This window comes from Cyprinodon variegatus, unplaced genomic scaffold (genome assembly GCF_000732505.1).
Source record: "Cyprinodon variegatus isolate N-32 unplaced genomic scaffold, C_variegatus-1.0 Scaffold407, whole genome shotgun sequence".
NCBI lineage: Eukaryota > Metazoa > Chordata > Actinopteri > Cyprinodontiformes > Cyprinodontidae > Cyprinodon > Cyprinodon variegatus.
In genome coordinates this window covers 511,250-523,500 of record NW_015150860.1, presented here as the reverse complement: position 1 = coordinate 523,500, position 12,251 = coordinate 511,250, and the positions used below count along the sequence as shown (strand labels likewise).

Here is a 12,251-nt window from a genome sequence, read left to right as displayed (position 1 = left end):
GAAGGAGAACATTACCAAACCCATTTGGTTATCCCAGCTGCTACATCTAAGAGATCTTATAAAAAACTTGCAGCAGCATAATCTTACACTTCAACTACAAGTAAGAACTTAATAAAAAGCAAAGTTATGGAAGGAAGTTTGTGTTTTTTATATTTTTTCAGAAAAATCCATGGTATTTGGTATTTAGTCCCAATTATATTTTTTTCTTCATATATTTAGCTTTTTAGGTTCTTTGCAGCTTGTAGGAAAATAAATATTAATTGATGGGATAAAAATAAGATGTAACACAGGGGTTCGTTGGTGATTTTTATTTTTTTTTATTTAATCAGTCATTGCTTTTGTGGATGATTTGTTTCTGCTGTCTCCTTCCTGCCAGGACTTACAGCATGCACTGGGGCGGTTTGCAGCCAAAATGAGAATCAGCTCCTCCAAGGCTGAGGCCATGGTTCTCAAAGGTGGTCTGTCCCCTTAAGACAAAAGCCCCATTTACACTACCCCTTTGAAACCATGCAGAGATCGGTCTGAGCACGGTAACAAAGATAACCGTTGAGAGACACAACCGAACTGCACTAAACTGGTACTAGTTCATCAGTAGGGCTCGGCACGGGTCAGTTCTCGCCCAGTTCTCAGATAACAAAGAGGGCATGAGCAGACCACATCATGTCCTTACAGTCAGCCTCCGTAATTAGAAAATTTCAGACATTCATTAAAATACTAGCTTCCCACCCGTGCCACACCATTTCAGTGATTTCAGATTCTGCTTTCCAGTGTGATGAACCTCAACATCCGTCGTTGTTTCCTGCATCTTTAAGCCCTGATTAAACTATTGTTTGTCGTATCCTCTTCCCAGAAGCCGTCTCTGTTAAGTAAATTCACCAAAGGCTCCTTCTTCGCTAGCCTCGTGAGACCATTCTGATCTTGCGAGCTTTCAAGATTTCACTCGCTAATCAGTCTGGAGACTCTCTGTTGAAGAAAATTTGGAGCCGTACAACAAACGAACGTCCAATCAGCGTTGGCTTTGAGGCGGGTTGAGGTGTGACTCAACGAGAAGCGCGACAGTTCAGTCTACAGAACATGGCGGCTTCAGCCGATGAAACTAGCGTTATTGTGGCTATCGAGCAAGTTTTATCGGAATTACAGAGTATTTCTTCACTGAAAGAAGAGCAAAACACTGCTCTGGAGGCTTTTCTCAGAGGAAAAGATGTTTTTGCTCTTCTCCCGACTGGTTTCGGCAACAGTAGCCTGGCTTGTGGTTGTGTTTTCGTCGTCGGTCTGTCAGTACGTCAAATGCTTCGTTGATCTGATTGGTTTATTTGGCCTGTCTATCACCAACATAGGCCAATCAGCTAACCAGTATTTTCGCCCCTTCCCAAAATTACTTCAACAGAAGGTTTCCAGATGGATATGCGGCGCAAATCCATCTGACGGAGTCAGGTTACTTCTTCGCCTGACTCTCAGCAAACTTCCTGAATGTCACTGGCACCGCCATGTTGATTTACTTGTTTACCACAAGAGAGCACTAGTACGTAGATCACCACTAGAAAGCGAGGGACCGTGCTAGCGTTGTGTGTAACCGGTCGCACGGAACCGAGCTCGGCACGGATCGGTTTCCAGAGGGGAGTGTAAATGGGGCTTTAGTGTCTCGTTTATTAGAGAGACCAGTTTTACAAAATATTAAATAGTATAATGGATATAATATAGATGACCCGATGATAATTCCCTGCAGCCTGAGCTGACAAAACTAGGACTAAATTATAACACTTTTTTAAAAGCCAGATAAAAACCTCCTTTTGGTTGCCACATCACGGTTTCATAGAAAGTTGTGATATTTCATCTTCAGGGATCACTGTTCCACTCCATGTGGTGCCGCTGTTTGACAACACCTCCGTTCTATTGAGTAGCAGGAGGTGAGAGCAGAGCAGTCAAAGCTCTCACTGTGGGATTCAAAAACATACGTGGGAGTGTAGCATGCATTTTATGCATAAAATGCAGCTTGTACCAGAGCAGAATGTGAAATGAGCTGCTGGTCAATTTGAAGTCAGGTGCGTTTGTTTGTGTGTTATTTGGAGTGTCTGACTACAGCGGGACAATATCCTTCACAGCATTGAGATTTACTGTAAACTATAAATTTTTTGTTTTGTATTTCTGCTGGTGAAGATTCCCAGTCATCCAGGTCATAGTCATTCCAAAAAAGTATTGCAGATCAGGGCATGCAATTGGTTTATGCAGTACAGTATGGTGTATGTAGTTCAATGCAGCGAGGAATGCCCTGATCTTTATAATAAAAAAATCAAACAAGCTCTCCACAGAAGCATGGCTCAACACAGAAGAGCTACCTCCTCCAGACAAGACTCTGCTGTCCACCTGCACCTTAAGGACAAGAAACACCCATTTAAGGACCAGAATGTTCACATTTTGGATTAAAAAAAAAGAAAGGTGGATTGAAAGGGCTGTGAAGGAAGCCATTTATGTTAAAAAAGAAAAAACAACCTTAAACTGAGAGGATTGACTCTGATTTTAGCTCTAAAAAACCTACAATGCAGCAATATAGTTGATTCCTTCCCTCTATCATAGTAACCTCCATCCCCATACAGGTAAACAGAACACCTCACCTGGGAGCCAAGCCAACCCTTTCTAAGGCGTAGATCAGTATTTTGGTATTCCACGCTAACAAAGAACCCAAAACGACTCACCATTCCTAAGGGGCGGACCTGTTCTTCTGGTTCAATTTGCATGTTTTCTAAACCAAAACAAGTTTTTTCTGATATTTTGAATCGGAAAAAGCTTCTTGGATGGGAAGCGAAAGGTTTTCAAACTTGGAATCCAAGTCCAGTGGCTTGTTTTTTCACTTTTTTGAAATGCTTTGAATTTATGTTTCTATATCGTCTTTCCGATGGAAGTGGGACAAACAACTCGGGTGGAATGTGACTCTTTTTCTAGACTGGTCCAGTATAAACCTAGTCCTAATCTGGTAGACAGCATCCCACAATCCCATGCATTGTCTTCACTACCTGTATAAAGTCTTTAGTCTCCTCCATCACCACTGTGAGACAGAAGGCGGCCCAGGAGAGTGTTTCCTTCCTGTGTTGGACATTGTAAACCCTACACCTTTCTTTTTCTGAGAGAACATTTCACAGGAGCTGCAGGTACCGCTGTGTTGTTTCGTTCAACTACAAAAGTACAGGTTTGGACTATTGGGTAACAATCAGGTTTGCAAAATGGAGCAGAGATGCCCTTCTCTTCATCCAGGACAGGTAGGACAGGAAAACCTTTAAAAGCTCTGGAGATTATCCAGGGTTGGGGTAGGGGAATCTCTGCAGACCCTCCAGACATCCTGCACTCTTGAGACACATGTGAACTTTGTTTTCCAAGGCTCTCTGATGAATAATGAAGTACTCGGATCAAAATACCTTTTTACTTGTTTATATTTAAGTGGAACCATAATCAAAACTGAATTAGCTTGAGGAATGAAGCTGATTTCTATTCTGAAATGTTCTCAGCCGGGGTTGCATTACCTGGATCAGACACTAGGTGTCACTGCACGTCACTTATATGAACACCTGATTCCCGCCGCACGTGCAGCCGTGCATGGTGTGCTGAAACCATTTGCACTCTGCAAAATGGTTTTGTTATTGTTGCTTTCAGGGCCCGCCTCCCACTTTCTAATTGGCTCTGCGGCTAAGCTTAAAGGCTCGCAATTGGTCGATTTCACCGAGATTGTGGGCGTGTCCCCTGCTACTCGGTAAACCCATAAAACTTGGACACACTCAGGCGTCCCTGTGATCCAGAGAAGTTAGTGAAAAGTCAAAGAAGTGAGTTCCAGAACCATTACACCAGGTTTGCTTCGTACTTTGAGGATCTAGTTGGAGCAGTTTGGAGTTTTCTGTTTATTTTGGAGAAGAGAAAGTCCGTCACTGTTTGTTCATCATGTCTTTAACGAGTGAAATCCTTTTTGGAGAAAGAAGTGACATTCCTGATCTCCTGAAGGCCTTGGCTGAATACCCCTTCTCTTTTCCAGCCTTTGATGACATCGGTGAGTTACTTTAAATTGCATTTATTAATTATTCAATCAAAAGAGAAACTCAAAACGATCCATTGTTTTATATTTCTCCTTAATGTACACTTTTACTTACATATTTAGCTGCGTTAGAGCGATTAAAAGCTTAACTATGCATTATAATTTAAAATATGTTTGGTTATCAGAATAAAATGTGTGCCTGCATATCAGGGGTGATTATATTAATCGGATTATAAAATCATGGGTTAAATCTACCCGACAGTAGAATTACACTGTAACAAACAGAAGGCTATCTTTTTGTCATAGTTTGCTCACAATAAAAATTGTTTGTAAAAAGAAACTAAAACTAATGTGAATGCTGGAACAAAAAATCTTAATTAAATTTGCACATAGATTGTCATGGACAACTGATAAAAGATTGTGATATTCACAGTCTGCCATCTTCAGTTTGAGAAAGGTCAGAGCAAAATGTATCATACATTGTTTATATATATATATATATATATATATATATATATATATATATGTATGTGTGTGTGTGTGTGTGTATGAATTATCCATCCTACTACTGTATCCTAGGAAAAAAAAATAAATTGGGATTAAATCACACAAATGTATGAATGAATAATTCAAGCTGCTAAAGTTGCTAAAAAAAAACAACAACTATTGAACTATTACAAATATTTCCAATTATGAGGGTGGTTTCAGCACTGGATAGCTCCCCAAATTGTGTCAGATTAATAATTCCACACTGCCACATGGGGCAGATTGTCAAATCACATGCACAGTAAAATACTTGAAATTCACAGACATTTTGAAACTTGACACTTTTATATTATATATATATATATATATATATATATATATATATATATATATGTATATATATATATATATATATATATGCATTCTGCCATGTTTCTTTTTCCATTTCAGTAAAGAATACCCGTGGTAAATATTTTTTTTCTCTGATCCTAAGTTTTGTGATGCACGTTTACCTGGGGTCAGGCATGCTGCATTCTTTTCTGCTAGGGTTGACTAGACAATGGCCTGGAGAAAGAAAAAAAAAAACAGAATTGGTGAAATAGTCACGGGTACACAACACCTGCTCCTCTTGGCCCCATGGAAAAATACTGCTGGGAGTGGATGAAATCGTTCACCTGAAATGGGTCAAATTTTCCACACTATCACCCATGAATCTCTCAGGTGTCCCACAGAACCACCTGTGCTTTCTGTGCCAACAGGCATTTCATTACCATGAATGATCAATAACAATATCTGCATGGACCTGTATGATTTTCTCCTGGAGCAGTACAAGTAAAAAAAGAAAGAAGAGTGTTTTACAGTAAATAATATATCATAAAAGATTCATGGTTTCATTTATGCCATCTTGAAATTTATTTATGCTAAAAAACAAGTAAATGAGCTTGATTTATCTTGCCAATAAACTAACATATATGCAAGTTGCACCTTCCCAGCTGTGGTTTTCATAGCAGTTTTATGTCAAATTTTAAAATTACTAGGGACCAAACCTGTCTTTCTTGTAAGTAAGAGGAAAAGGTAGGAGCCTCCCTTCAGCCAGCTGACAGGTAATGTGCAGCCACAGGTGTGGAAGAATCAGCAGTTAAATATGTCTCAAAGGTTGGTCCCTTCACCACTTTTTTTTCAGGCAATGACTTAAAAGCACTTAATATTCGCAAAAATATATTTCGAAGGCATTAAAAAACATGGTGCACTGGTCTTTGAACTATTTGCTTTTTATATGTTTGTTTTTTACAGCATCTTACAGGATTAAGGCAATTAGATCTAAAGTAAAATGCATGTTATTCACCCATTTAAACATTGAAATCAAAGTTTAATGCAGGGATTGATATTGTCTGATCATATGCTACTTTTGTAACGTTGACATGGTTTGAGGGCTGCTGTGTCCCTGTTAAGCATTCATGAACAGCTGCGTGGAGTCCTTTCAGCCTAACTTGTTTACCAGGCTGCTATTATTAACGGTGTAAACAGATACAGGGAGTGAAGGTGGGCCGGACATTGTGAACCCTACACCTTTCGGTTTGAGAGAGAACGTGACAGGTGTTCAAAAATAAAGGCGTGTGAAAACGTGAGGAGTCCTTCCATCTTTTATTTAAACAAATATATTTGGCCTACTTTTTTTACGGCCTCTGTGTGCTTTAAAGGAAAACTTTTTTTTATGTGGAATTAAATATATGTTTTGGGAACTAAGAAAATAAAAATAAAAATTCACATGAATCTAAAATTATATAGAGCAGAGGATGCGGTGTGTCGCGCTCCCCAGCGCGTGTCCGCTGTTTGCTAAACGCTCGGGCACGCGCGCTCCTGCTGATGTTCTCGTTGAGCCACACGTGCGGAGGATTCGAAGCCACGCCCTTCGAAAAGCCTGCGCCCTCACGTGCGCGAGGGTGGGGGTGAGCCGCACGTGTTTGTCCGCGAGTGTCCCGTTCTCAGAAGAGAAGTGGGGCAGACGTTTCCTTCGGGTGGGGGCGGGGGGGATTTGCTGACATTCAGCTGATTGGCTGAAGCTGCTCCATCCGGAGGCTACCAACATTTGATACTTACAGTGCGTCACTGTCTTTTCAGGGCTTTGACTATTGTTTGGCCTCATTTAACTCTTATTTCCATTTTCTTTATCTCATAATAGTCCAGTTAATTACACACTCTAATTAATTTTAAATAAGTATTACGTGTTTAATTCTATTTAAATGTTGTTATTGTATATTCTGGCCTGAAGAGCCACAGTAATTAATCGTACTAATGCATATTCATATCCGTCCGCGGCGAGAACCAATCAGCTTCTACTATTCTTTTAGTGGGCGGGACAAACTTCTCATGAATATCCAATGAGCGCGCTCGGTGGGTACGCACGAGGAGACGGCTGTGAACTCTATTAGACACGTCTTATTATTGATAAAGAAAGTCCAAGATTAGTTGCGGGAGCAGAAAACGTGGAAATCCGTGTTTTTTTTTTCGCCGTGGAAGTGGATCTAGCACTTGCTAACTAATCAGCTACCGTCTCCGCGGAACCTTGGCACCGAACAATGCCTGGCAAAGCAGCGGTGTCAGTGGCGCTCCCAGCCGCAGCGGCTCCTCACAAGTCATATCCTTTTGTTTTAAAGAAAATCATGGATATCCCACCTCCTAATATCCTGGAGGAAGGAGACGACGGTAAGCATCGGATGGCAATCCGCTCAGATATTGGCAGGGATTTCATTTTAGGGTCGGACTGCATGTTGATATATCTCCAAGAATTTATCAAGCCAAGTTTTGATCATAATTCGATTTTTATAATACGATGAGTGTTTAGGATGGAGTTGGTTTTAAAGCCCTGTATGTTGGAGCCTGTTTCATCCAAAGCTGGGAGGAAGCGTGAAAAGAACAAAAAGTTCCCACTTCTCTGAGCTGGTCTGAAGCTAATGAAATCCCACAGTATGGACATTTACAGAATGAGGAAATGGCTTTTTAAAAAATCCAACTCATAGTCAAGATGTTTGTTTGTTTTTCCAGTTTGGATTGAGTGGTTTTGTTTCTTGGTTTGCTTATGCGGAACATCCATCTTCTGACTTCCGTGACGCCCCATGCTGTAATGTTCCACTCCCTCATCACAGGCAAACTATTTGGTTATAATCCTCCTTTATTTACATGGCTGTAGACTGTGTGACATCATCCCTGTTCACTTAAGGATTTACATTTTCTGCTCCACACACACAAACACACATAAATATATATATATATATATATATATATATATATATATATATATATATATATATATAGCTTTAATCATGTCTTTACACATTTCACACAAGGCAATGATCAGAGCTGCTTTTGGAGCAGATTTCTCTTATCTTTATTTTTGTTTGTGTGTTTAATAAAAACCCACATTTTCTATGTGAGCTTTATTGTATCCTGCATGACTCCAGGAAGGCATGCAGCAACAGATCATGAAAATGTGGGAACTATAAAACCAGAGGCGTTCCTAGACCAAATATACCAGGGGGGGCAGGGTGGGATCGGTGTTTTCTTTTCTTTTTTTCTTTTTTTTTTTTGTCTTGGGAGCATAGGAAAAAAAACAGGAGAAACAACAAATGGATAAAGTTATTTCATTTAGTATATAAAGTAAACCAAATATTCATTTTCAGCCCTGGTAACCTCAGATCTAGCAAATGAAAAGTGTAATTCTATCTCATTATGATTGAAACTAAAGGTGCAACAAATACATTTTTTTTTTTATTATCAATAAAATAAAACCGTAAACAAAAAATGGTCCAAGGGACCTATTTGTTGTGGTTTCTGTTCCAGCACATATAATTTATTTACCAAAGATTTATTTTGTATTATATCTTAGCTCCAGGGCCCCTGTTGCCCCTGTGTTGGAGCGCCCGTGCATAAAACATATGAAAAAGGATCCGGTCAGACAGATTTTATGAAATATTTTTAATAATTTAGATCCATGTTGGTTTAAAAAGATAAAGACTTGTTGATAACATTTAGCAATGTGACCAATGGATTGTCATACAACATCTGTGACACTCACAGTCATTACTTTTTTTAAAATCAGTTATTGTAATAAGACTGGTATAAAAAAAGTTTAGACATCATTTATTCATGCTTATTTTGTGTCTTTTGGCTCATCAAAAGCCTCCCAGCTTTAAATCAGAATCAGAAATACTTTAATAATCCCAGAGGGAAATTACTTTTGTTACACGTAATCTCAACCCTGCTGAGACCAAAACAATTTTTTTATGGTTCCACCCCAGTATTTAAGGTAAACTTTTTTGGAAGCTTCTTTTATAACGTCGTTAACTTCTTTTTCTTTTCTACTTGATGCAGAAATCGAGAAGGAAAAGCAGAGCTCCTCTGAGGATGTGGAGGGAGGTGGCACCGTGGCATCCAGCACTGGTGCCGGCACCAGAGGAGGTGGAGGAGGTGGAAGCGGTGGGGCTGCAGGAGTCTCAGCCTCCCTGACCCCGGCCATTTGGGAGAAAACCATTCCTTACGACGGCGAGACCTTCCACTTGGAGTACATGGACCTGGATGAGTTTCTCCTAGAGAACGGGATCCCTGTGAGCCTGGAGGAAGAGGAGCTCCAGAGGACTCTGACCTCAGTGGACCCCAAAGGAAAACCCATTCCCAAAGTGATCGCTTTGGCTGCACCAGCCTCTGCACCGGTCGCCGCACCCCCAGCTGCTGTCACCGAAGTCGTCCCGGCACCGCCTGCACCTTCTCCCTCCGAGGCCACTTCTGATGCAGAGGAGACCGTGACGGTAACTACGCTGCAAACAGCCAAACTGGAGAAGGAGGAAGAGGACGAGGAAGATGAGGAGGAGGATGGACAAGAGGAGGAATCTTTAGCTGAGGAAGCCCCAGCAGAAACGGAAGTGAAAAAAACAGGCAAGTATTTCAGATTTTTCAAAACATCAGCTACTATTGAAAGGATTACTTGTCATTTATAATCAAGCAAAAAAACAAAACAAAAAATCTACAAAAAAAACACGTTTATTTAGTGTCTTAAACATAGAGTATTGGGGAATGAAGAGTTTCTTTGTCTCTTTAAAGCCTTGCAGGTTTTAGTAATTATGGACTCACACAAGTCGCAGCTCAACAACTTTAAAAATTCACAGAATTCAATCTTTGTTACATCAAAAATCTAAAGTTCTTAAAGTTGATATTAAACATCGACATAAAAAAAAGACCAAAAAAAGTTTATTGTCCTAACTTATAAAAACGAAATAGTGAGAGAAAACCAATTTCCACGTAAGTTATTAGTTAAAAAGAAAAAGTTTTACCAAACTATTGTTGCTCCCATCGCCAAATTCCTTGAAGGTATTTTGTTTGCGATTTATGTGATACAGTAAAACATCAGGGGTACACATGAGATCTTTAAAGTGGGGTTAGATTCTCAAACGTAATCCCAAGATTTACAATATTGTTCAACGATAACAGACAGATTTGTCAGATGAGTAAATAGATGCAGCTAAATAAAAACACCTGTTAGTCTGCAAAAGATATGAAACTGAGGTGGAGGTGAGAAACATGCAGCCAGAGCTTCAGGGGGAAGCTTTAGATCAAAAATATTTTTATTTGAGGACAGATTTATACCAGTTTTCTTTTTATTTCTAAATTAATTGTCTTCTTTCCTCCTCAGTTTATATGTTAACATAAATCCATAATAAATGCATCATTTTTTAAGGCATTTTATAATAAAATTCTTTAAGTCTCATGTATTCATAGACTTACTGAAATGTTGATGTGACTACCGGTATTAACGTCTTTGTCTTTCCCCCTACAGAGCGAAACACGCCCTCCCCCATTGACCCAGACGCCATTGAGGTGGACATCAATTTCCAGCCTGATCCCACAGACCTGGTCCTGTCCAGCGTTCCCGGTGGGGAGCTGTTTAACCCCCGCAAGCACAAGTTCTCCGACGAGGAGCTGAAACCGCAGCCCATGATCAAGAAAGCCAAGAAGGTGTTTGTTCCCGATGAACAGAAGGTAAGGTTTGTTAATCTGAGGCCTCTTTTTGGATCCCTTATTATTATTTGTTAAGGTGGATAATTTAATTAGTTTCCATTTGGTTAATTTCTAATTAGTTAAGCTTAATTTATTAAAATTCAGTTAGTTTATTTGGCATGAAATTAGAACAAAGGATTATTTTACATACAATCAAATCATCTTAATTATATTAAACTAGAAATACTGATGGTTAAAAAGGTCTTTATAAAGCTAGCTGCATGCATCTAGTTGCTGACTCTGTCTTTCTGTTTTTACTGATCCTCCAAGGATGATAAATACTGGTCCAGGAGGAAGAAGAACAACGTTGCAGCAAAGCGTTCCCGTGACGCGCGGCGGCTGAAGGAGAACCAGATCACGGTGCGAGCCTCCTTCCTGGAGCGGGAAAACGCCGCACTGAGGCAGCAGGTCGCCGAGCTGCGGAAGGACTGCGGGCGCTGTAAGAATGTCTTGGCGCGCTACGAAGCCAAGTACGGCCCCCTGTAAACCAAACAGAAATATTAAAAACAAGGACGAGATAAACAGAAATGTAGAATCCATGAAGCATCTATAAGACCGAAGCAGAACTCCCTTCCCAACACAAACCTAAATTTGCACTGTAAGTCATCACCAACCTTCAGTCACTGCGTCGAGCTCCAGCTGACGCTTCTCAACATGATGCTGGAGTTTTTTGGGACACACACTGGGAGGTGGTGGGGGTGCGATGGGAGCGGTGGTCGATGGAAGGCCTGTGGAGAGCGCCTGGCTCCTGCACTGAGAGAAGAGGTGGACTATTGGGGGAAGAAAACGCAGGTTTAGTCCTGGAGAGGTCCTAAAATAAAAAACAAGAGGATAACACACACTGGTTCTAATAGGACCAATGCAAAAAAAGACTCAATCAGGCTAAATAAACGAGCAAGGGTTAGATTCATGGTGGCACTTCCAGCTTAAAGACGGAGGGAGTGGAGGAGGGCGGAGTGGGCTGTCCCAGTTCTTCCCTGTGTACACACTAACACAGCATCTGAGACATCTGTGTGTATAAACAGTCGGTTTTCTGTACTGTCGTGTTTAGTGTGTGTTTGGCGTGTGTAATTAATCATTGCACTTTTTCCTTTAAAGAGAAAACTCACACACCCTCACGAACACATGTCCTGTGTTAGAGCAGCTAGCAGTTAGCCGCCTTGTTCACCAGAAAACCAGAGAAGGGGAAAAGATGGTAGCTTCCATGTGGGGTTATAAAAAAAGAAGCATGACCTGCATTTTAAAGCTGCTGTGATTTAATGTTTTTCCTTTTTTTACTGATCTCAGATCAGCTGTCAGAGCCTCTTAAAATATATATGTATATATAGGAGCGGTGGGTGAAAATGAAGACTAATTGAGAAAGAAAGTCAATTAGATGGTCTAAGAGTGACAAACCCAAAGGCCCTCACCTGTGGAGGGGTATGTCTGTATGGAGAGATGTTTATTTTACTGCACATTGTAAGTAGGGGGCGCTAGAGTCACCGTCTCCCAATCAGAGGCGCAGTGACAGGATTGATTTATTTTCCGTTTTTTATTTTTTTTTCTATTTTCTAAAGATGTAGCTAGGGCCCAGAGCCTGTGTGCTTGTACATATTTGTGTATCAGGGTTTCTATTCTTTAAAACAGGGACTATGCCTGTGTCTTTGGTAACTTGGTAATATCTCAACACTTTCCTAACAATAAGTGCTGTATTCTT

At 40.4% G+C, this 12,251-nt stretch overlaps 1 protein-coding gene across 2 annotated transcripts; it reads left to right on the top strand.

Moving 5' to 3' along the window:
- The first annotated feature begins 3,774 nt into the window (after positions 1-3,774).
- Positions 3,775-11,654, top strand: tef (thyrotrophic embryonic factor). 2 transcript variants are annotated; one of them, XM_015387930.1, is made up of 4 exons: positions 3,775-4,033; positions 8,876-9,436; positions 10,335-10,537; positions 10,826-11,654. In XM_015387930.1, exons 1-4 carry the CDS (start codon positions 3,928-3,930, stop codon positions 11,039-11,041), a joined length of 1,086 nt encoding a protein of 361 aa, XP_015243416.1. In that variant the 5' UTR covers positions 3,775-3,927; the 3' UTR covers positions 11,042-11,654. The 2 variants fall into 2 exon arrangements, with proteins under 2 accessions (XP_015243416.1, XP_015243415.1); XM_015387929.1 differs by lacking the exon at positions 3,775-4,033 and adding an exon at positions 6,901-7,210.
- The last annotated feature ends 597 nt before the right edge of the window (positions 11,655-12,251 follow it).